Source organism: Macaca fascicularis, chromosome 15, assembly GCF_037993035.2.
Source record: "Macaca fascicularis isolate 582-1 chromosome 15, T2T-MFA8v1.1".
Classification (NCBI taxonomy): domain Eukaryota; kingdom Metazoa; phylum Chordata; class Mammalia; order Primates; family Cercopithecidae; genus Macaca; species Macaca fascicularis.
In genome coordinates this window covers 5,583,171-5,607,852 of record NC_088389.1, presented here as the reverse complement: position 1 = coordinate 5,607,852, position 24,682 = coordinate 5,583,171, and the positions used below count along the sequence as shown (strand labels likewise).

Genomic DNA, 24,682 nt, shown 5'->3' with positions numbered 1-24,682 from the left:
TGGGGGATCAGGAAGGAGCCTCTGAGGACGGGGAATCAGGAAGGAGGAGCCTCTGAGGATGAGGGATCAGGGAGGAGCCTCTGAGGACGAGGAATCAGGAAGGAGGAGCCTCTGAGGATGGGGGATCAGGAAGGAGCCTCTAAGGACGGGGAATCAGGAAGGAGGAGCCTCTGAGGATGAGGGATCAGGGAGGAGCCTCTGAGGACGAGGAATCAGGAAGGAGGATCCCCCTGAGGCCGGGGGATCAGGGAGGGGGGAGCCAGGGTTCCTGCTGGCTCAGGGACCAGGGCAAGGCAAAGGAGCCTAGTGCTGCTGCCTCTGGACGGTCCTCCATGAGGGGAAGGAGAAATAAACCTCTCCTTTTCTATTTTGGTTTTCTCTATCATACACCACAGAACCCACCAAAATGGAGTTTTTTTGTTTTTTGGGTTTTTTTTTTACATTCAGGGTCTTGCTCTGTTGCCCAGGCTGGAGTGCAGTGGTGCAATCACAGCTCACTGCAGCTTCCACCTCCTGGGCTCAAGTGGTTCTCCCACCTCACCCTCCCGAGAATCTGGGACCAGAGATGTGCACCACCATGCCCAACTATTAAAAAAAAAAGTGTCGTAGAGACAGTGTCTCACTATGTTGCCCCGGCTGGTCTCAACTCCCTGGGCTCAAGCCATCTTCCCACCTCAGCTTCCCACCTCAGCCTCCCACCTAAGCCTACCAAGGTGCTAGAATGACAGATGTGTGCCACTGCACTGAGGCTATTTTTATCTTCAATATACGTGTAAAGAAACATGGGCTCAGGAGGTACCCAAGTGATGGGGCAGGAATTACAGTCCCGTTTGTATGCCCGATGCCACCTGGAGGATTCCAGGGCACCGCGTGGGAAACCCGTGGTGCTGTGCCAGCCGGGAGGTGGCCATGGCACCATTACCTCCTTCTCTCTCAGACCCTGCTGAGGTTGGGCCATGCTGAGATCCAAGCAACCCAGTCAGACAGACCCTGCTGGACTTAGGTGGAGGAATCCAGCCATTCCCTCCTCCCCTGGCATGAAAGGGCTGACCACTCCTGCAGAAAAGAACTCAGGTTTATTTGCAAGTAAAAACCATGGTCCGAAAAAAACCCATTGGCAAATGTACAGTTTGTGTCCATTTGGGGTTACCGCCAGCTCGGGGGGAGGGGGGCCCAGATCCCTGACCCACATGCATCGGGCTCCCACATGTTCACAGCTAATCTCAGGCCCCTGCAGTTTAGCCCCCCGCAGAGGATACCCCATCTCCTGCTGAACACCATCAGACATCCTGGCTGCACCCAGCCCTCCAACCCTCCTGCCTTAGTGCAGTGCCAAAACCAAACCAAACCAAATACAAATCTCAAAACAAACACACACAAAACAAACAAATTCACAAAAAGTCAGGGCTCTAAATTATTTTTTCCCAGTGTCCTTTGTGATCATGATGACTTATTCATCAACAAACTAAAATATACATCATTTTCTTGCTATTATAAAATCTCTTATTATTCACAGATATATAACGGGAGATTTGGATGAAATAATTACAAACTTTTTTCCCCTTAAAAAACAAACAAGCCAAAAAAACACAACACAACAAAAACCCCAAAACCAAAAGACAAGACCTTTCTGACGACAGTAAACACAGGGGCTGCCGGCTTCCTCCCCTCCATCCTCGGCGCCTGCTGGGCCGTGGGGCGCCAAGTGCTGGGTGTACCCCGACACGCAGGCCCCAGGGTGCTCTCTCCCAGGCTGACTCTTCGCTTCCCCTGCCCTGCCTCCACCTCCCCTCATTTCCCAAGCCTTTGTGGAGGGCCACTCTCTCCTCCTGCCGCTCCCCATCCCCGTGACTCCTCCCACCTCTTCCCTACGCCCCAGAGGCATACGGCTCAGAGGCCACAAGGCCAAACTCAGGAGCCCCCAGGTCCCCAGCGCCACCCACAGCAGAGATCAGCCTCCCCCACACCCAACCTGGGCCGGGCACCTCCCACAGGCTGTGCAGCTGGCCAGAGGGATAAGCGGCTATAGGAAGCCCAGGTCTCAACAGAGGCTTTGGCAAGGAGCTGGGAGGGAGACACGGCTGCCAGGTCCCATGCAACATCAGGGTAGAGAAACCAGGGTCTGGCTAACCCAGCCGGAGGTCAAAGGCCGGGAGTCGTGGCTGGGGGAGGTAATGGGGTAGAGCCACCCCCAAGAGCACTTACTTTGAGTTGCCCAAGGCCCAGTTTGAAGGCTGCAGGGACCCTTGGAAGGAAACCCTGCCAGGGGCTGGAACCAACCTCTCGTGCCAAGGCTGGGCAGACCCTCAGGGACCACCCTGCAGGAGAGCAGAGGGGCCTCCTGGAGAAGGACCTGGCAGGAATCTAGAGAGGGGAAATCCCTGTTTTCTTCCCTGCCCCTTTCAGGGTTTTTACAAAAGATCTGCTGACCTGGCAGCAGGGCCACGGCCAGGCAGACACCATCCCAGGACTCCAGAAAGGGCCCCTCAGAGAGAGGGCAGGAAACAGTACCACTGACCAGGGAGCAGGGTTGGAATTTCACCATCCCAAAGGCCCCTCCCAAGAGAGGGGCCTGCCCTGTGGGGTCTGGGTGTGCCCCTGGCATGGAGGGGAGTGGGGGAGTCAGGGAAGTCTGGGGAGCCAGAGTGGCTGCAGAGGGCCACTGCAGTGCTCTCTCCTCCTGCGCCCTAGCACAGTGGGGCAAGTGAGCCCACAGTGAACAGCCTGGCTCTGGTCCCATCTGCCTCCCGAGGCCTGACACCTCCCCCTGGGAGCAGCAGGAAAAGACAGGCAAGGCTGAGTCCAGGGGCTAAGCAGAGGGGCTGGGGGCAGGTCCCTTCTGCTGTCCCTAGCCCTTCCTGGGACAGCATCTGCTGTTCAAACCTAGGCTCCTGACCGCCATCTCAGTTGGACGGGGACAGGCAATGGGCTTCCGGCCTCGGCTGCTACCCAGAGCCTGGCTTGCAGTGCTGCTGGTGCCCCCTCCTCTGTGCTCTGGGTGGGGCGAGCCCAGGTTTCCTCTATGTACAATAGCATACCCAGTGATGGGTCGCCGAGGGCAGGCTGACAGTGACACGGTTCGAGTTTAGGATTCTCAACACCCTCCCCATCCCTGTGGGTGGTGGAAGACTGGGAGGTTGGTATTTCCCCTCTGAGTCACAGAGGAGCTAGAGACAGACTTCAGGGCTGGAGTGACTCTCCCAAGAAAATCTGTGCGTCTTCTCCACGTTCCTGCCGTCACTGGATGCCCTCCTCTTCTACGTACGTTGAAGGAAACCAGCCAATCTGAAAAAGATGGCAGGATCGTGTCTGTGTGTGTGTGTGTGTGTGTGTGCATGTCTGTGTTGGGGTAGGGGCAAGTAGAGACTCAAGAAGATGGGGGGTCCTTTGGAAGTCCAGAGTTCTCAGCAAGGCCTGCAATTCAGAAGGACCTGGTGGAACCATTGCCCAGGAATAAAAGTAACCCAGAAAAGCACCACCCTTGGCCAATTTAAGATGTTCTGCCCACCCTCCACCTGCCAGTCAGAAAAAAAATAAATTCTCCAGAGGAAAAGAACATCACCCAGAACAGCGACAGTTTTTTTCTTAATACACAAGCTTGGCATTCAGTCAGGACCAAATGACAAAAACCAACAGAAAAAGCAGGCAGTAGAAATCAACCCACAGGTATTGAGGTCATCTGTCAGGGGAGATAAATAACTCTAATTTGTACGTTTAAGAAAATGGATGAAAAGGCAGACAATTGTACCAGAGAACCTAAATCAGAAATCAAATAGAAGTCCTAGAACTGAAAAATATAATGAATGAAATGAAGAATCCAATAGAGGGATTTAGACAAAGCAGAAGAGAAGATGCATAAACTGTAAGATAGGTCACTAGAAAGTGACTAGATAGAAAACCAGAGAGAAAAAAGGACAAAAAAACACATAAAATTGTGGGAATAATATGAGGCCATGGTAAAAAGTTCTAACATCCATGTGAATGAAGTCCGACAAGGAGAAAAGAGAGAAAATGGAGCAGACACGCTGTCTGCAGATACTATTCTGGCTGAGAAATTTCCAAAAGTGATGGACATCAAGCCACAGGTTCAAAAAAAAAATCTCTGCAAATCCTAAGCAGAATAAATAAAGAGAAAATCACACCTAGGCATAGTACAGTAAAACGAACTCAAAACTTCAAAATGAACTTCAAAAATGAACTCAAAACAACTCACAGAAAGGAACTAGGTCTCCTTGGAAAAATGACTGATTCCTGGGGGAGAATGAATAAGTACAAGAGAAAAGAAGTTTTCCTTACAGTAGAATGCCAACTAATATCTATAGATAGTAAAAAAAAAAAAATCACTATTTCTTCAGCCATAATAGAAATAATAGAACAGATAAAATTCATCAAGGGAAGATAAAACTAGTACATGAAAGTCTGAAGAGGAACAGGATATTTACCTAACTTCAAAGTATTACCCTACAAATTTCTTGCTAATGACAGGCGACAGTTAACTTCACAGTAGAAGAACACAGCAAATATAATCTTAAACACATGATCAAAGTTAATGTCACAAATAATGAGACAAACTGGTATAATTCATCTCCTAACAGGACACTATGGCACTGAGAAAGTGCCAACGTCCCCATTGTGGTGTTCCCAGTGCAACCTCAATCTAATCATGATAACATCAAACCCAAATTGAGAGATATACTATAAAAATAGTTGGCTGAAACTCTTCAAAAATGTACAAGTCATGTAAGGCAGAGAAAGGCTGAGGAATATTCTAGATTAAAGAGAGTTAAGGATCACAGCAGTTCATGATCCCAGATTGGATCCAGGACCAGGAGAAAGAGCTAGAGAAGACATGATTGGGATGACTGGTAAGATTTGAATAGGGACAGTGGATTAGATAATTGTATTATATCAAAGGGGAATGTCCTTGGTCTTAGGAAATACTTAGGGGTAAACAAATATGATTTCTGCAATTTACTCTCAAATGAGTTAGAGAGAAATAGACACACACACACACACACACACACACACACACACACAGTGCAAATGATAAAGCAAACGGGGCAAAACATTCACAATTGGTAAATCTGGGCAGGTTACTCCCACTTTTAAGATGAAATTTTGAAATTTTATGTTTGAAATTTTGTTTCAAAATTATAAGTTACAAACATTTTACAATGTGAATATTTAAAAAGAAAGTGAAATAAGGATGTTTTTAGATTCAACAAAAACTGAGACTTCATTAATAGCAGATAAACTTTAAAAAATACGAAAGAGAGGGGATGTCAGCCAGCAGAGAAATGGTCTTGGTTGGAAATACAATAATGCAGGAGGAAATGGGGAGCCCTCGGAACGGTAAACACAGGGTAAATCTAAATGAGCACAACTGCCTAAAACAAAAACAATGTCTTCTAAGGTTTGAATATATATAGAATTAAGATACATGATGACACTTGCACAAAAGTTGGAAGGAAAATGGATACAATCAAAAGTTGCAAGGTCCTTCCTTGCATTGCCTGGGAAATAGTAAAAAAGTACTCATTTAAGGGAATCTCTGGTGTAAGGTTACCACTTAAGAAAAAAAGTGTGTAACTAACAAACCAATGTAGGGCAGGGGAAGTAGAATTAAAAATACATTAATTCAAAAGTAGGCAAGAGAGAAGAAAAGAGGAGTAGATGTGACAAATAGAAAATAAAGTTAGATTACTTATTTAAACCCAAATAGCTCAGTAATTACATTAAATGTAACTGGACTACATATGCCTATTAAAAGTCAAAGACTGTCAGATCAGACTGGCTTCCCCAACTATTTATAAGAGACCCATTTTAAATATAAGGAAAAAGACAAGTTTAAGTAGTATGAGAGAAAATAATGTGCCACACAAAGCACTAATCCCAAGAAAGCTGGTGTCACTACAACAGCAGATAAAGGAGATTACAGCAAGAATAAATGCCGGAGAAAAGAAGAGATGTTTCATAATGATAACAGGGTCAAACTGACAGGAATTATCCAGTAATACTCAAACTAGTTGTTCTAAACTTAATGCTGTATAGAAAATACCTGGATCTGGGAAAGGGCCCAGGTATGTGCTTATTATATTACAGCTCCAGACACTTTTAATGCCAATCACACAAGGACCACTTTGAAAACAAGTGGTCCCAGCCCTCTAGGTGGGCTACCTACGCCTCAGTAGCCTTGACACTTCTGCAAGGCAGTTGGGTAAAAACTGGATCAGACTTGAGGGCCTCCAAGGGGCAGACTGCCTGACAGGTGAAGGCAGAGCGGCTCCTGCCACTGGACAATGGAAGTGTCAGCACTGGGAGTCAAGGTTAACTGGCCCTCTGCAGCCCCATGCACTTGCCCTGTGCACCTGCAGCTCAAAGAGGAAGCTGGGCATTTTCTAATTGGTGGCACATGGAGCTCTGGTGCTTGGATGGATACGTACTGAGAGACATGGGCCAAAGCTAGAGGTAGAGATGGGGTGTTGGGATGAAGAGGCCATGGACTTATGCAGAATCTTAGGGTGCCCAGGGCACTCTTAAGCCCACCTGGCACTTGGGACAGTGTGAAGGGATGGAGGTGGGTAGGGACACAGCGTGTCCCTACTGCCTCACCAGGGCATAGATGGGGCCTTAGAGAATGGCAGGAGGAGCCCAGAAAGGACACCGTGTCCTCCTCAGTCCTGTGACCTCCCTTCCTGCAAACAGAGCTTGGAGACTTATAAGTAATTTGAAGAGTGCAGCTGTGAGGGCAGCCCAGAATAAAAATGGAACAGGGTGGAGGGTCCTAGGAGCTTGGATCCAGATCAGACCTCTGTAGCCAATTCCTGGGCTATGAGACCTTGGGTTCGTGGTAAACATCTGGAGCCTCAGTTTCCCCTGTGAACGCCAGCCTTCTGGGCTGCTGTGAGGATGAAGGAGATTGCAGAGGGTGCCTGGGACAGGGCCAGGGGTGTGGACATAGCTGTGGTGCTAGTCTGCCTGAGTCTGACCAGGTGGGGGCTGCAGCGAGGCCAGCCCCGCACCCTCAGGGTAGGGCCACTCACCCGTCCGTTGGTCTCGCCCTTCCACCAGCCCTGGTCCCCGCCGATGCGGCTGTAGATCCTCACCACGTCACCCTCCCGCAGCGAAAGCTCTCTCATGTCTCGGGCAGCAAAGTTGTACCTGGCCACAGCCGTGCCGATGACGCGGGGCGTGAACACTGTTGAGGGAGACGGGCAGCATCACACAGCAGCAATAGGGGCCCAACCAGGGATCGAGGAGGCCCTTGGGCCAAGCTGGGTCTCTCCCCTGGTGCCCAGAACCTTGCTCTGTACCCAGAGAGGAAGGATGTCAAGCATCCAGGCTCTGGAGGGACACACTGGCCTCCAATCCCAGGCCCTCTTGCCCCCTGGGTCTGGGGACACAGCACATCCAAGTTCCTGCAATGAGGATGCTCTTAGGGACACGAGCAGGTGCCCAGGCTTTGACCATCATCATTCCAGCGGTCCCCCAATTCCAGAGCCCAAATCCAACCAGCAACCCAGTGGAACCAGCTTGGCCCAGACACAGAATCCTGATAGACAGGTGTCAATGACCATGGCTGAGGGCGAAACACACACAGCTGCTGGGAAGGGACTTTGACTCTGGCAGCTGAAAGCCATGAGGTCAGGGCTGACTAAAACCCTCTCCTCCCTGCACCCAAGTCCCACAGCTCCTCCTCGTGGCCACCTGTTTTGTTACCAGAGGCAAAGCTCTTGATGAACAAGGAGGAATGACAGTGGCCGGGGCTGGGGAAGTGGCCATCAGGGTGGGCATGTCCACAGGGGGTGAGTGGTGACAAGGGTGGGACCAAGCCTGACGTGTCCTCAGGTGCCTGCAGCAGCCTCTGCCCAGGCTCCCTAGCCCCTTCCTCCCCGCCACCCTGCGCCAGACTGCGGACAACTGTGGCCACGTCAGGCAGGGCTGTGGGGCCAGCGAGCAGCTCCGTGCTGGGTCTCCCAAGGCAGCTGCCACAGGCCCGGTCCCCCCACGCCCTGGGGAGCAGCGGTACCTGACCAGAAGGGAGCGGAGGGGCCCTGAGAAGCAAAGCTGAGGCCCTGAGGACCGAGAAAAGAAAAGTTGTAGGAAGCACAGGAAGCTGCAAAGAGGCGAGAGAGAACGTGAGGCGGGCAGCAGGGCATCCATGCACAGTCACGGTGGGCACAGCTACAGGCTGGGGGGCATGGGGTGGGGCAGGCCCTTTGGCAGGAAAGGCCCTATAGGGGGCAAAGGAGGCAGCGTGGGTTGTCAAGCCCCACCCAGGCACAGGCACCGCTCGGCTACACCTGAGCTACCCTGGAGCCAATCTCTGCACCTGTGTCCTCGAGAGCAAATGGGGACCACCTCCTCGCATGCCCTCGTCTGGCACCCAGCAGGTGCTCATTAAGGCCAGCTGTTCCTTTCCTGTCCAGCTCGGCCTGTGTGGGACCCATGGCCCTGCAGGTCCCTGTGGGCTGGAGGATGTGGGATGACTCCGGACAGAGTCCTGAGCGGGAAGCCGCATGCTCTGGGCCTGCCTCTGCCCCTGATTCCATGTGGCCTTCCCTATTCTGGGTTGAGGAGTCCAATCTGCAAACAGGCTGCCTCTCACAGAGGAGGCCCAGGAGCTGGGCACAGACAGGGATCTGGGAACGGGTGGGCCTGCCCTTTTCTCTCCCACCAGTGATAGCTCCATGCGCAGGGTCTCTGCCTGGACCTGGCCCCTCCAACCCCCGCTGGTCTCTGGATGAAGGAGCCAAGACAGAAGAGCAATTCTGGGCAGGTGCAGAGCCCCGCCTGTCACGTGGCCCAGGAGATGCCACACGATAGCATCTGTGACAGCTGGGGGCGCGGGCAGGGGGCTGGGGTGGGACTCCTAGCCTGGGTCTGTGAGGGCAGGATCTGGGTGCTGAGAAATGGGCTACGGCAGACCCCTCCAAGGAGTGCTGGTGTGCTGGCTGGGCTGGGGCGTTAGTTACCTGGGGACCGGCTGGAGGCCCTGGAGGCCGAGCGTTCCCGGGACTTGTAGGGGTACTTGAGTGTGGTGTCCAGCTGCTTGAAGCTCTCCTTGAGTGAGTGGCACTGGTAGTACTCCACCAACTCCTGCAGGGCATACACACTCACTGACAGCTGCTGCCACCTCCGGAAGTCCTCCCGCAGTGACCTGGCCTCCCTCTCCCACCTCCTGGTTCATGTGGGGGAGACGAGCTTCCTGGACTCCTCAGAACTCCCCACGTCCCCCCCCCAGCCCATGGTGGGTGGTCAGTACCTCGAAGGTACCAGCAACTCCCCCAAAAAATTTCTAGAGAAAATAATCTGCAAAAGATGCCAAAAGACAGACCAGCACGGGCGCTGACGGCCAACAGCTTTTATAATGGAAAAACGGAAACTCTGTATCCAGCACCTGGGGCAAGCTTCTAGAAATAACAGGATCTCCAAGTGACAGAGAGCCACGCGGCCATCCGTCAGGGAAAGATTCATTGATGGTCAATGTGTGTGGCCTTGAAAAGTCGACTAAAAATCAGCTGGGGTATTGCCAGCATTATTATGTATATGATGTAAAGCACACCTAAGCGGCGTGTAGAAAGGTCCTGAGGACTCACTGAGGTGAGAACACCGGTTTCCGCTTTTGTTTTTTCTGGAGGTGGGGATGGGATATTACGGAATTTTTTTTTTTTTTTTTTGAGACGGAGTCTCACTCTGTCACCCAGGCTGAAGTGCGGTGGCGCGATCTCGGCTCACTGCAACCTCCGCCTCCCGGGTTCAAACAATTCTCGTGCCTCAGCTTCCCAAGTAGTGGGGACTACAGGCATGTGCCACCATGCCCGGCTAATTTTTTTATTTTTTGTAGACCTGGGGTTTTGCCATGTTGGCCAGGTTGGTCTCGAACTCCTGACCTCAAGTGATTCGCCCACCTCGGCTTCCCAAAGTGCTGGGATTACGGGCATGGGCCACTACGCCCAGACTGAGATTATGGATTTCTACTTGTCCTTGTGCTTTTCTGTGGCCATAGTGGGGAAGCTAAGAACTTGGTGGCTCTAGTCAGGAGTTCTCAATATATACAACTTTTGTAATTAAGAAAAGAAAATGTAGGCATAACTTTAAAATCATTTCAAGAACTATGCCTCTAACTGCATTCCGGCTGGGACGGAGGGTGGGGGTGAGTCAGGGAAGGAGTTGTTTGAAGCCATACATGTATAATGGGGCTACCCAGCCAGGCCCCAGTTGGAAGCCCTACTGGGCGTCAGTTTCTGCTCTCGCAGGAGGATGGGCATGAGAGGAATCTGGGGATGCTGGTGGCCTGCCCTGCCCCCACCCCACCCCTGCACTGTCCACCAGGGTCAACCACCTTGCCCAGGTTTTGAGGGTCAGAAATCCCAATTCAGGAGGCTGTGACACAGCTCTAGCTGTCCTAGTGCCTTAAAAACCAGTTCCCTACATCTTTCCCACACTGGGAAGAATCAATCCTCACAGGAAACATGGCCACTTGCTCAGGGCCGGGAGGAAGTACCTGTCCCCTGTGGCTGGGGATAGGAGCCGGCTGGAGCCGCGAGTCACCTACCAGGAGGCTGTCGAATTTCTTGGCTTCTGTGATGTGGATCCAGTTGTCCTTCTCCACCACCTTGATGTGCTTCACTTCATCGTTGAACCTGGGCAAACACATGGCCCCGGTGGTCACTGCATGAGGGCCACATGTCCCCGGCCCCCTCGGCAGCCAGGCTTATTCTGTGTTTGCTGCAGCAAAGCCCCTCGTTCCCAGCTCCTAGGGCCACTCCCTGTCAGCCCTGTCCTACCCCAGCCCTTCGGGCCACCTGCCTGCCTGCCCTCCTTGCTCACTTGGGGCCCAGAATCCCTGGCTGCTCAACTCCCCGCCTCTCCTGGCCTCCAGCCCTACTGAGGCCTCCTATCCTGGGCTTCTGCTCATTTGCTTTTCGGCACCAGGAGCCTCTCCTCCTCCCTGTGGAGCAGCTGGGCCCAGCCCTGACATCTCCTGACATCCTTCCCTGCATGTCCACTTGGCCGGCCAGGCCTTGGGCCTGCTTCTCAAAGGTGCCAAGCACAAGCCTGTCTGGGCCTCGGCACCAGCTGCTGCCCCTGCCAGATGCTCACCTCCTTCTGTTCTCAAGGCCCCCTTACATTCTCAGGCCTCAATTCAAACATGACCTTACAGAGCAGCCCCCATACCCCTCCCCTGAATGCCACCCACCCCCTTGCCAGATACAGACATCACAAGAAAACTACAGCCCAATGTCCCTAATGACTGTGGAGGCAGAAATCCTTAGCAAGCAGTTGGCAAACCAAATTTCTCTCCCATACCGTCAGGCGGTGTTTAACCACAGAGACCTGTCCTGAGAGATGCAGGCAGGTACTTCCATCACTCAGGCAGGTGCTTCCATCACTGTACGAACGCCACGGAGTGCACTTATATAAGCCTGGACGGCAGAGCACTTATATAAGCCTGGACAGCCAGACCTAGGCTGGATGGCAGAGCCTACTGCACACCCCACATCTAGGCTGGATGGCAGAGCCTATTGCTCCCGGGCTACAGACCTACTGAATACCATAGGCAGTTGTAACATGAGGTCAGCATAGAAAAGGTATGGTAAAAACACAGTAGAAAAGATAAAAAACAGGATAGCCGTATGGGGTGCTTATCATGACTGGAGCTTGCAGGACTGGAAGTCGCTCTGGGTGAGTTGGAGAGTGGTGAGTGAATGTGAAGCCCTAGGACATTGCTGTGCACCACTGTAGACTTTATCAATGCTGGACACTGAGGCTACACTACATTTATTTTGAAAATGTTCTTTCTGGCCGGGCGCAGTGGCTCACGCCTGTAATCCCAGCACTTAGGGAGGCCAAGACAGGTGGATCACGAGGTCAGGAGATCGAGACCATCCTGGCTAACACGGTGAAACCCCATCTCTACTAAAAATACAAAAACTGCCGGGTGCAGTGGCGGGCGACTGTAGTCCCAGCTACATGGGAGGCTAAGGCAGGAGAATGGCTTGAACCCGGGAGGCGGAGCTTGCAGTGAGTGGAGATCGCGCCACTGCACTCCAGTCTGGGCGACAGAGTGAGACTCCGTCTCAATAAATAAATAAATAAATAAATAAATAAATAAATGTTCTTTCTTCAATCATAAATTAACCTTAGCTTACTGTCACTCTTTTACTTTATAAACTTTCTAATTTTTGTTAACTTTTTGACTCTTGGGCAATAATACTTAGCTTAAAACACAAATATATTGTACAGCTGTACAAAAATATTTTATTTCTTTGTATCCTTATTCTATAAGCTTTCTTCTGTTTTTTTTCTTTGTTGTTGTTTTTACTCCTATGATAACAACGCCTTCTTCTGGAATGTCTACTGAAGGACTTGCCTGAGGCTGTTTTACAATTAAGTACTTTTTTAATGAGTAGAAGGAGTATGCTCTAAAATAAAACGTATTGTACAGTGAATCCATAAACCAGTAACAGAGTCAGGTATTACAATGATCACATACTATGTATGTGCAGAATTGTTTGTGCTATGCTTCTATATGACTGGCAGCACTGTAGGTTTGTTGACACCAGCATAACCACACTCACATGAGTAATGGGCTGAGCTGTGATGTTACCAGGCCATGGGAACTTTTCAGTTCCATTATAATCTTATGGGACCACTACTACATATGGGGTCCCTCACAGACTGGAATGTCATTATGTGGCCCATGACTGTATTTATCTACATAAACCAGACGCATAGCAAGGACTCCACACCACAACCAAGTGGGACATTCCAGGAATGCAAGGTTGGTTTAACATCTGGAAATCAGCTAATGTAATAAACAGTTGTTAAACAAATGGTGACCTGGCTGCCTGGTCCTCTGTGAGGCCTACATACAGCACCCATCTTGTTTCTCCCTGGATTTAATGTGTACCATGAGTGTGTGTGACCCACCTCCAGCTCCCAGTCGGCAAGGCCCATCTTAGCCTCCTGCAGGCCAGGCATACAGAAGGCTTTCTGAGAATTTTCTTTCAGGTGAGTAATGTCCCACCAGCTCAGTGCTTGGTGGGCTCCAGCCCATTAGGGTCTGTCTCTTGGAGAGTCAACTACAGCCCCAGGGAGAGGGCATAGGGCATAGGGCAAGAGGAGGCAGCTCCCAGGGAGAGGGCACAGGGCAAGAGGATGCCCAGACTGTGCCAAAGCTGTAAGGCAGCAGTAGTCACAGGAGATACCCTCCTAGGCCCCTGGCTGTCTCAGAGCAGCGTGACAGGTCCACTATCTCAACCTGTGGGGCTGCTGGGAAATCCCTGAGCTCACACAGCATTTCACCCACCCACTTGTACCTGAGCTTATCTTGTTCCTATAACCCAGAAATGTCCAACCTAGCCCACAGGGCAGCCAGGAGTGATGTAAACTTGGACCATCTGTGCATGCCACACAGGGTTTCACGCCCTGCCCAGCACACCTGTAGAGACCCCCTGGGTTCTCCACACCACTTTCATCTCAATAATGTCCTCACTTGGGCAACAGATGACATGTCCACCCCAACCCCACAAGCTCAGGACGTGGAGAGGACAGTGGTCTCCACTTCAGAACGGCACTGGGGGATGGGTCTCCTCGAGCCCAGAGCCACCACTTACTTGATGCTTATTGCAAAGCGCTCAGCCTCAGCAGGCCGCTCCCTGATTAGGTAGGTCCCGCTGGCGTGGGACTTGAGCAGGTTGTCCGTCTGCTGCCTCTCCATGTTACCTGCAAACCTACAGGAGGGGGCCAGGAGGAAATGAGAGACACAGTGAGGACAGTGTCTGAGGGGCGCCAGCCCTCCATGCGTGGCAGGCCACATGAAGTACTCTGCAGTCCTCATCTGAGAGCTCACCTCCTAATGAACCCAAGAGAACAGGCTGGGTCCCTATGAGTGGGGCACCACTGTGGGTGGGGTCTGACATCTGACCCTGCCTACGGTGGGATACAGTGAGGCTCAGGACAGATCTTGAGAGGGGTAAAAGAGAGGGGTGACTGTGGCCGCCAGCCAGTCCGATGCGCTGTCTTCTGCTCTACAGACCCCAAGGGCCTGCCAGAGGAGTACAGAGTATTCAGTAGATCCAATTTCTTTCCTAGAATATATTTTCACTATTTCAAAAGCAGTAAAGGCATAACTGCTTATGTGGATTTTTTTGCTAACACCTTGGAGATTGCCAACATCTATGTCAGTTGAATTTTGAACAGATTTTGAAACGAAGCTCTTCCTGCCACCTGTACGTCTGGTGGGTAATGAAGCCCACCCTGGGAGGACACAGCGAGCGCCCTCCCAGAACCTGCTGCCACGCTGTCAGGAGAGCTGGGACTTCTGTGATTCCAAACAGCCTCACTGTTCCCACCAAGCAACTGTATTAAGTCAGTAAGTGGATTACACCTGTGACTTTAAATATACCACTTTTACATAGTGCACATAAAATTTTAAAAGGGTTTCATTCCCTGAAATATCTGAGCCAGCTGAGCCGTTTTAGAGAGGGTTAACAGCCGCCTACAGGAGGGGGACTCCCCCAGGCTCCTGGCAAGTTATAGGCCAGGAGGGAGAAGGCATTTGGGAGCCACTGGGCTCAGTGCCCTGGAGACAGCAAGAGGCAGCCTGGGGCCTCCACCCTGCCGGGCCACTCACAGGCACCACCCAGACCCGGCGGGCATGCCCCCATAACAAAGAGGCCACCAGATGCCCACATACGCAGCCCACGATCCACTCACCAGGGGTATGCAGTGTAGTCGATCTCCCGGGACGGCGGCCGGCTGATGGGCGGCTGGTGGCAAAGCACAAGGGTGTTAACGTCCCCCCAGGGCCATCCACAGAGCAGGGCTCAGAGGGGGTCGCTGTCAGTGACCTAACCCCCAGGCCCAGCATTGGCTGCCCTGGATGGGACCATCTGTGGACTTAGCCCCAGCGCTCCTGGCCTGGGAGGTGCCCAAGGGCAGTGGCCAGGACAAGCTCATCTCTGAGTAGATGCCCCACAGGTCTGATGGAACAGATGCCGGCATAGCCACCAGCTAACACTGACACGGTCACCTGGGAGGGCAAGGACCGAATGTGTGGGGAGTTCTCAGCCAGTGGACGTGAGCACACCCAGAGCCAAAGCTCCCTGCTCCAGAGGTCCTGAAGCCCTGGGGTGGGGGTCTCGTGGTGGCCACACTCAGGTGGGTGCTGCCACTCCAGTGAGCAGGTAGGGCTCCCTCCCTAGCTACAACCCCCGACCCTGGCCTCACTGGGCCACAGGCTGGGCACAGTCTCAGAGACTACCTCTTCCCTCGCACCTTATTCACCATGCAGATGGGGTAACTGAGGCCTGGGGAAGGGAAGGGACCTGCCCCAGGCCACCTAGTGAGTTCGTGACCCTTGTCCTCCCCTGGTGCCTGGCACCCCTGGTCATCCAAAGCACGCTAAGTGCTGAGCACTTGCCCTTTCAGCAGAGGTGGCACACAGGCTGACAGGACCGGGGCTGGGGTGGGAGGCACCGGGGCTGCCACAGTGGGGGTTGGGCAGCCACCCCCTGCACCTTCAGAGGTTTCACACTTTCACTTTGACCTGTCCTTTTGGGGGTGGAGGTGGGGTAACTCATTGTACTCAAGGCTGACTGCTGCCTTTCGTCACAGAGCCGAGAATTTGCTCCGTACCCCTCAGATGAAAGCAACACCATATTGCCTCTGTTTTAAATAGCATAAAGTCTAGCTTTGAATCATATGGTTGAGGGGAACTTTTTTTTTCTTCTAAGGCTGCGTAATAGTCCAAGAGAACTTATAGAGTCCCCGAAATCTGGTGAAAGGCAGCTGGCTGGTCTTCACCCCATCACGGCGGCTGCCGAGATGCCCGTTTTGGTGTCTCTAAAACCACAACGAGATGCCACCCGACGGGCTGAGCCCTTGTAAACACAGGAGAGCGTGCTGCCCCGCGGCCCCCACCCGTCTTCTCTCTGGGCTCCAGCTCCAGGAAGCAGCTCACAGCAGCCTAAATTTAGCAAGGACGTCCCGAATAAGCCAAAAATGTCCACGTGAGGAGACAGCTCCCAGAATCCTCAGCACCCAGGCCACCGTGCTCCGGAAGCTTCTGTGGGAAAGGACTCACCCTTCCATCCACAGGGCAGGGCTTCACAGATGAGCTGGGGAAATACCCTGACTTCCTGGTTTGCACCAGACGACCCTGGCAGAGGAAAGAGATGGTTAGGACCAGGGGGCCGAGCCTGGCCTATGGGAGTGTGGGGCCATGTAGATGGACTCAATCCCGGTCCTGGAGGGTGGGAGAGCCAACGTCTTCCTTCCCAACCTCAGCTGACCTGGGAGCCAGTGAAGGCAGGGAGGTGCCGGGTGTCCCACCCCAGACACGAGAGCACTAAGGCCTGGCAAATAGGCAAAGCACCTCTGCCAGGCCCTGCAAGAAGCTGGCAGTCCCGTTCATACCCAAGGAGGGACACAGCAGGACTGAGACTCTGCACAGCACACGTGGCCTTTTGCGCCCTCTGAACCTCCTGTTATATGAATGTAGGGTCTGGCACAAGAAATTCATCACCAACTATGGACTGATAATGACCATGACAAAATGACCACAGCATCATTGTAACCTGAACATTAATACACGTTCGGCTCTAACGTCAGCTCCCACGGGAGGCTGCTTTGCTGGGCTAAATGCCATCAAGGTCCTGTGGTGCTCTGCTGACCTGCGGGTCTTGGGGCTCCCTTGAGCACTGGGGCTTGGTAGAGGGGCCCAGGAGCAGGTGTCTGAGTCCTTGGCTCAGACGCCCCAGTGCCAGCATGCTCAAAGACGTGGGGTCTCAGTGTGTCAGGAGGAAAGCAAATGCTCCCAGCACCCTTTACAGCCCAGCCATCGGCCGAAGGTGGGGATGAACACCCACAAAGGTCTCCACTCTGTAGGCCTTGGAAACAGAGCAGCACATTCCTGGCTCAAAACCATAAACCACATCACGATGACGCCATCTGTGCCCACCTGGGGAAAGAGCAAACCTGCCCACTCACCCCACGATCGTGCAAAGGTTGCTGACCTGAACTGAGGTAGGGGTGGGGAGGAGGGTGGGCATGGTGTGGCCAGGGCAGAAGCCTGAGGAGGGCCTATGGGACACAACAGAGGCAGGAAGGACAGGGGCCAATGGAGAAAGGCTTGGGTGCCAGGGCAGGAGGGCCTCTCCCGGGAAGGGATGCTGCATCCCCTACCATGTGAAAGCAAACACCCGGGGAAAGACCAGGCTAAGGTTCCCAAGAACGCATGCCACATCGCAGAACGTGAGGCAGGAGAGGCCTTGCTAGTCACCCTGTGCCTCCTCCTCCCTGGTGATCTCTCAGCCCTCTGCCTCTGCCTGGGATATGCAGGACTTTATGTTTCTGCCCCAGGGAGCAGGCAGGAGCCAGAGCCGGGGACTCTCAACCCTCCCGGGTCCCAGGACCCACCTCCCACCACGGAGACTCAGGGTCACCCCTCAGCAGCTCAAGCACGTCGCCCGTCTGGAAGGTCAGCACAGGCTTCCCGGGAGGGGCTGGGTTGCCATGGTAATTCTGCATGGCCACCATCTTGGGACCTGCAAAGGACAGGACAGCTCACTCGGTGACTCAGCAGCTCGCTCGGTGACTGACTTGGCCCCGGCCCGCAGCCCACCCCATCACCGAGCTCGGCCTCCCCCAGCACACACAGCCCTGCGCCTGCATCTCCCCGCCCTAAATCCTTCCCATAAGCCTCGTGTCTTTTTGATAAATATCATAAGTAAATTATTCATGCAATAAACAGATTCAGGGGTCATCACGGAACAGCAACTTATTTTCAGATGGCACTTTGTGCTTTCTTCCAACACCCTTCAGATCTCTGGCCCCCAGGCAGCTGTGCGGGGCAGAAGACGAGGGATCCCTCGTGTCAGAGACGGGTGATGGGTCAGCAGGCCCAGCAGCTTGCCCAAGGCCACAGAGCTCACAGAGGAGCTCTGGGCCTGAAATGGGGATCCTGGCTGTGCCCCCGGGGAATCTGGAGGCTGCTCTTAGACAAGCCTTGCTCCGACCCAGCCCTGCCTGTAGCTCTCAAAGAGCCCACGTCTCTCCCAGCCCAGCTCCCGCCTGGTCCCAGCAGCAGCGGTGTTTTCCATCTTTTGTCTTCTGCTCATGAGGGTGAGGTTGTACTGAGCACTGCCTGGACTGCACTCAAGTTTGCAGATAACACGATGCTTTCTACGCTGTGTCTAAAAGCACGTTTCCATTAAGCAACCCACAGCAAGGCAGGAAGGGGATGGAGGACGTGGTGGGAAGACGGCCGCGCCTTTTGGTCTCAGGTCTCTGGCTGCAGCTCCGTGCCCCTCCCCGGCTAGAAGGCCCTTGCCCCTCTGCAGGCTGGGTCCTGTCCCCACAGCCTGTTGCTGCCTTATCAGAAACAGAGCCAACTCCCAAGGAGGTGCCACAGAGGCCAGAGAGGCAGGAGGGAGGGGCCCCAGGCGGCGGCATCCAGGAGCCTGGAGCAGCTGGTGGCTGGGCAGACCCGGCCATCCCCACACCTAGGCCCTGGCTCAGCTCCCAGGTGACGGCTGACATGGGTGACAGCACAGGGTCCAAGTCCAGATGACTCACCTGGTCCCGCTCCGGAGGCGTCCTGTGAGGACAAGGACAGAACACAGCGATGAGAGAAAGCTGCTCCTTGACTGTGGCCAATGCACTGACCCACCTCCCCTTTCCCTGTCCCCACTTGTTCCCAGATAGAGGGATCAAGGCAGGAGCAGGGGAGGAGAGGGACACTGTTCTCTATGTGACTCCCACCCTGGCAATATACTCCACCTCTGTGCACCTCCACTCCTGGAAGGTCTGTGCCCTTCCCTCTCCCTCTCCTTACCACGAGCCCCCACCTCCTCCAGGAAGCCTGCCCTGACCACCTGCTCTGAGCCTGGGCTTTGTGGTCTCCATCTAGGACACACAGTGCCAAATACAACAAAGTTTCCCTCCTCCATGAAGGCTGGTTCATGTGGACCTCATAGCTCGAGGGGTACATGAAGCCCCCAAAGTGACTCCATCCCCACATCAGCTAAAGAGAGGGCTCTGAGCCAACTGGGGGACTTGGGGACAGGAGGGCTGGCACGCAGGACCCAGAGCTGTACCCACAGCTGCGAGCAGCCAGTGGGCAAGGGAATGGGGGGGGGGGCAGCTGGGATAGGAAGACATCGCTGGGGCCCCTAGGAGGACTCTACTGACACCCACCAAGGAAAGCAGAGGCCTGTTGTGACTGAAAGTGGCTCATCCAAGCCGGTGTGGCTCCAGGAGCGGTGAGAGGCAGACAATTGGGTATTTCTGGCTCTGGGCACACAGGGCTGTGGCGGGGGCGGGAGCAGAGGGAGGGGAAACAGTTTGTGGACTTACCAGATCTGCAGGAGAAGCTGGAAAGGAAGCAGGTCTGGTGTTAGAGGGGAGGCCACCGATGCCAAGGCCCCGTGTGGCTCTCACTCACACCAACCCGAGCCTCTGGGACAAGCTTAAGATGGTAAGTGAACCAAGCTACAAAGTAGTCTGTTTTGGACATGGATCATGGACACGCAGGTCCAAGCTCGCGGCTGTGAAAGCCTCTCGGTTACTTCTGGCAGCAAATTCTGAGCTCTGGCTTTAGGGGGCCCGTGGGAGAACTCGGACCGGATAAGAGACCTGAGCCGGCGAAAAGGTTGTCCCGCCTGGGCCACCTCTTTTGAATGGCGGCAGCTGCCTGGATCACTGGGTGGTACGTGGCACGCAATGGGGAGATTTCCACAATCGCTTAGTGATGCCTGCTGGGGCAAGCGATGAGGAGGCATCGGTAGGCATGCTACCTGCCACAATCGCTTAGTGATGCCTGCTGGGGCAAGTGATGAGGAGGCATCATGCTACCTGCCACAATCGCTTAGTGATGTCTGCTGGGGCAAGTGATAAGGAGGCATCGGTATGCATGTTACCTGCCACAATTGCTTAGTGATGCCTGCTGGGGCAAGTGATGAGGAGGTACTGGTACGCATGCTACCTGCTTACCGTCCTCAGCTCAGACACCCAGGTGCCGACATGCTCAAGGACACAAGACCTCAGCGTGTCAGGAGGAGAGCCAATGTTCCCAAGACCCTTTAGGGCCCAGCCATCTGGCAAGCTGGCTGCCACCCACCACCAGAGGAGGCAAGGAGCCCAACAGCTTACACACACGGCTGACATGACCTCCACCCCACCCAGCACTCACAGTGCAGACGGCCCTGGACAGACAGGCATCCACAGACACCAGAGAACAGGTTCCAGCTCAGTGGGCAGGGGTCGGGGGGCCAGCTGGACAGCAGCTATGACTGTGCCTGATGAAGGCTTCCCACAGGAAAGGCTCTCAGGAGAGGCCAGTATCTCTCCGGGACATCTCAGCCCCCATGGGCAGCAAACAGCTAAACCAGCCTGGGCAGAGCCCAGAGGTGAAAGCTACAATGGTCAAATTGGAACACTGCCCAGAGCCAAACCACAGAGCAAAGGTAGAAGCCTGGACCAGAGGGAAGGCAGCTTGGACATTCTTAAAGGAAAAATAGCTACAAGTGGTAAGGACAGTGCCTCCCGGCAGAGGGATGAGGAGGGGGACAAGGACACAGGCACTGGGGGAGTCCCAGGTCCCTGAGGATGGAGCTGGTGCCAGCCAGGGCACTGCCAGGACATGGGAGAATGCGGACGGCAACGCTGGCTTCCAAAAGACCTGCAGTTGCCTCTGTAGTGGAACCTAACTACACATACTAGGAAAAACCGAAAACCATAGAGAGGTGGGGCGGGCGGGCGCGCACGTCCGCAGAAAGCAGGACAGTGCCCGGGGCCTCGTGGCAGCTGGCTTTGCCTGGGGATAGCAGGAGTAGTTTTTCTCTCCTCCTTTACACTTCTCTACATTTTCCAAATTTTCTATGGAAAATCAGTAATTAATAATCGGGGGCAAAACAGAAAAATCACAGAAAAAAGAAAACTTGGCAGGAAATATACCAAAATACCGCCTTTCATTATTTCTAAGCAAGTTCATGGGTGATGCTTTCTTTAAAATTTCATTTCTTTTTTTCTTTTTCTCCAAATTTTTGGTAAGTAAATGTATTACTTTTAGAATCAGAAAAAGAAAAAAAAAGGTTCTGAGTGGCTGCAGCCAGTCGTCTGGGAGAGGGACATGCAGCCACAAGAGGGCAGTATGGATGGACACAGCTGAAAAGCCGCGTTCAGGCCACAGGCTGCCTGCAGAATCCTCCGGTACTAACTCCAGGGGCTGCGGGATCCTGCGCACAGCTGGGGGGCTGCATTGGGCCTGTGGTGGGGACAAGGGGGTCCGGGCTGACCTTCTGGCCCTCTCCCCGGGGTAGGGTACTGGGCTGGCACTCACAGTAAATGATAAATTAACTATTGATCTAAAGTCACAGCTCAAAATGTATTCCGGGCGCTGGCGTCTCCGGGTGACAAGCTGGCCTGACTTGTTTTTCTGTCTTAAAACACTTGCAGGAGGCCCAAGGAGACAAGACCCAGAGACTCGGCCTTCGGCCACCAGGGGCTCTTTGTTGAATGGAAGCTCCGCTAAGAAGTGTAGACAAATTGCCGAAAGTTTCAAGCCTCAGTTTCTGGGGCTGATGATGGAGGTGACATCCTGATGTCTGAAACTGCTCTGGAGAGAACCATCTCAGGCTTTGCACCACTGTCCAGCTGCCCGGAGCTGGGCACGACCCCAAATGTATGCCCCCCAACCCAAGATGTTTCAGGGGAGCCTCCAGGGTGCATCTCTGCCTCTGCCCACTGCCAGCCTGGCTCAACCCTCTCCCCTCCCTGAGCCTCAAGCTACCCTAGAGGGGCATGAACAGAAGGGAACCACTGTAAGTGCCATGTGTGTACACGTGCATGTGCGTGTGTGTCTGAACCATTTACTAACATGGCTACAGCTACTGATGGCCAGGCCTCACCCACCGGGAGAAGCCAGGGTGACTGGTGTTTCTGTGATGAGAAACCTCCATGCACCCATCGAGAATGTTCTGTGCCGGGTTTGGGGATGGAGATTCCAGAAGCTTCCTCCCAGAGCGGGGCAGGGGATGTAGGAGATGGGGAGGGGTCCTCGAGTACCCATTAGGAGAGAGGGGCTTGGAATGGAATTCATCCCGGCTGTGTCTACTGATAAGTGTGTGACGTGTGGCAGATGTCTGCCCCAGGGCACATAAGCACCAGTGTCCTCATCTGGTCCCTGCCCCATGGGAGATGGTACCTGAGGCCCAGTACCCGGGTGGTAGAGGGCAGAAGTGAGTGGGCACAGTCAGGGACTCGGGGGGTACTCACTAAACTTGCAGGGAGGTATCACTTCCAGGCACTCCTTGTGTGCCCCGACGCCACACTTGGTGCACATGTATCCCTGGTAGAAGGTGCCCCTGCACAGGGGAGGGTGGGAGGTGAAGCTGAGGCTGGGGCCGGCTCCTCACGCCTCTCTGCCAAGGTCAAGGCCCTTGTTCCCACCCAGGCTCACCTGGCTGGCTCCCTCCCAGCACACACATCCCTCACAGCCCTGAGTATCCAGGACCCTCCTTTACCAGGCAGCCTGACACCTGCTTTCCCCTACTTACCCCAGCCTGCCTCCCCGCCCCACACAGCATCCCGGGCACCCAGGGACAATCGCCCCCTGGCTAGATCTGAAACTCCAAGGGCTTGGCTGGGCCTCTTTTTTTTTTTTTTTTTTTTTTTTTGAGACAGGGTCTCACTCTGTCACCCAGGCTGGAGCACAGTGGTGACATCGCAGCTCACTGGAGGCTCAATCTCCAGGGCTGAATCAGTTCTCCCACATCAGCCTCCTGAGTAGCTGGGGCCACAGGTGCACGCCAACACCCCTGGCTGACTTTTGTATTTTTTGTACAGAGAGAGTTTTGCCATGTTGCCAGGCTGGTATTAAACTCCCGGGCTCAAGCGATTCGCCTGCCTCAGTCTCCCAAAGTGCTGGGACTTGAGCCACCATGCCTGGCACGGGCCTGACTCTTGTGGGATATACCCCCTTAACCCCTCAGGGCCTCCCACAGGGAACATAGGACAGATAGAACACTAAGCTCCCTTGGGGACCTGGGGTGGGCGTGGATCGAGGTGAGGGCTGAAGGAGGAGGTTTCCTACCTGAGGAACATTTTGCAGGCTTTGCAGTTGGTGGTCTTGTCAAACGTGTACATCTGGAAACTGTGGTGGTTGGCATTGGCTTTGTCCGGCTTGATGTTTGACCTGGCAGGAGGGAAAGAGAGCAGACGCTACACCCACCAGATTCCCCGAGCCCCGTCATGTGGCCATCCTGGGAACTAGCTGGGCTCCAGACCAAGGCTGTGCAGAATCCGGGAGGGCCTGGACTCCAAGCCTGGCTCTGCCCCCGACACGGGGCAGGCTCGGGACCCAGACTCCCTGCTGGTAGAAGGCAGGTCAGACAGGAAGCTTTAACACTGCTGCACTGGCCTGACAGAACCTTCCAGGTGGCGGTGGTGGTCTAAGGTCCTGACTGGGATTGGATGTGGGCAGGTGTGGCCATTTGTTAAAACTCAGAAAACATAAGCTTAAGATTTGTTTGCCACATTGGATATAAGCTTGAAATTTCAGAGGCTAAACAAATATTGGGCCCCTTGAGGTACGTAGTGGGGCTGCACTGGTGTGCAATTCACTTTGACACAGACCCGCTGTTGGATGGCCAGGGGTGGGGTGGGGTGATGCGGATGGCGGCGGCGTGGTGAGAAGATGGCTATTCACCATCATGTTGCTTCAGCTTCCATGAACACTTGAACTTCTCCACAATAGGATGTTGGGAAGAAAATTACAGGCCAGGGATAGCAAGTGGCCGAAGAGGAGATGCCCCAGGCCTCCCCCACAGAGCCTGGGTGCAAACGACGTGGCTGCATCTATTCCCACGAGCCAGGCCCCGGCCCCGCTGTGTCCAGTGGTTCCCTTTCGATCCTCCCAAGAAGTCCGGAACACAGGCCTTCCCCTCTCCATTTCACCAGCGGAAACCGTCAGAGAGGCGAGCGCACCTGCCCGCAGAGCTCAAGCACAGACGACCCTGCCTGGCCCTCCAGGGTCCGTGTTCCCGGAACCCACTCATCACCTTCCTCTGTTTCACGTATCTAGGGGTACCTCTTGGATTTCATGGAAAAATAGTTCTGTGGCTTCAAAAACAGGTGTCAAGCCACCAGCCCGTAAGACCCTGAAGACTGGTGTCACCAGGAATCCTCTGGCATCATGGCCACTCCCAGCCGGTCACTGCTCTGTGGGCCAGGCGTGCCAAGCTCAGCCTCAGGGGTGGGATGGCTCATTCCAGCAGGACAGCGGAGCCTGCCTGGGACAGGCTGTGGCAGAGGGAGAGCCCTCTCACTCTGGATCGATTGTTAAAGAGGATGCCACCGAGGGAGGCTGGCATCCCAGGGGTGATGGAGGTTGTCTGTGTCCCTGACATTCCAACTTTGCCTCCCTCCACCCCTGGTCTGACAGGAGTCACAGACACAATCCACCTGGGCTTCCGCCCCCCCATACAACTGATCTGCACGGGACCTGGGGGCTGCCACCTGGAACTCACATGGCCATCTCAAACTGCTCCATCCACTTCCTCTTCATATCTTCTGTTTTGCAGAAAAACTGGAAACCTTGCTTTCCTTGAAGGTGAATTAGGTAGAAGCCGTAGGACCACTGCGGGAGAGAGGGGCCATGCTTGCCACGGACACG

At 54.0% G+C, this 24,682-nt stretch overlaps 1 protein-coding gene across 8 annotated transcripts in view; it reads right to left on the bottom strand.

The window, feature by feature from the left end:
- Positions 1-1,057: 1,057 nt before the first annotated feature.
- Positions 1,058-24,682, bottom strand: part of VAV2 (vav guanine nucleotide exchange factor 2) — a 235,454-nt gene continuing 211,829 nt past the window's right edge. For 4 of the 8 annotated variants that reach the window (XM_005580493.4, XM_005580490.5, XM_005580492.5 and 1 more), the window contains 14 exons: positions 24,537-24,646; positions 23,102-23,203; positions 22,285-22,373; positions 19,366-19,382; positions 18,586-18,607; positions 17,428-17,555; positions 16,094-16,168; positions 14,725-14,777; positions 13,623-13,739; positions 10,559-10,646; positions 8,976-9,099; positions 8,030-8,116; positions 7,044-7,198; positions 1,058-3,285 (listed from right to left, as the gene is read on the bottom strand). In XM_005580493.4, coding sequence (XP_005580550.1) covers positions 3,238-3,285; positions 7,044-7,198; positions 8,030-8,116; positions 8,976-9,099; positions 10,559-10,646; positions 13,623-13,739; positions 14,725-14,777; positions 16,094-16,168; positions 17,428-17,555; positions 18,586-18,607; positions 19,366-19,382; positions 22,285-22,373; positions 23,102-23,203; positions 24,537-24,646 — 1,215 coding nt within the window. In that variant the 3' untranslated portion in view covers positions 1,058-3,237. Of the gene's footprint in view, positions 3,286-7,043; positions 7,199-8,029; positions 8,117-8,975; positions 9,100-10,558; positions 10,647-13,622; positions 13,740-14,724; positions 14,778-16,093; positions 16,169-17,427; positions 17,556-18,585; positions 18,608-19,129; positions 19,317-19,365; positions 19,383-22,284; positions 22,374-23,101; positions 23,204-24,536; positions 24,647-24,682 lie in introns of those variants that run through there. The other 4 variants (XM_005580495.4, XM_065529887.2, XM_074016055.1 and 1 more) reach the window with 3 other exon arrangements.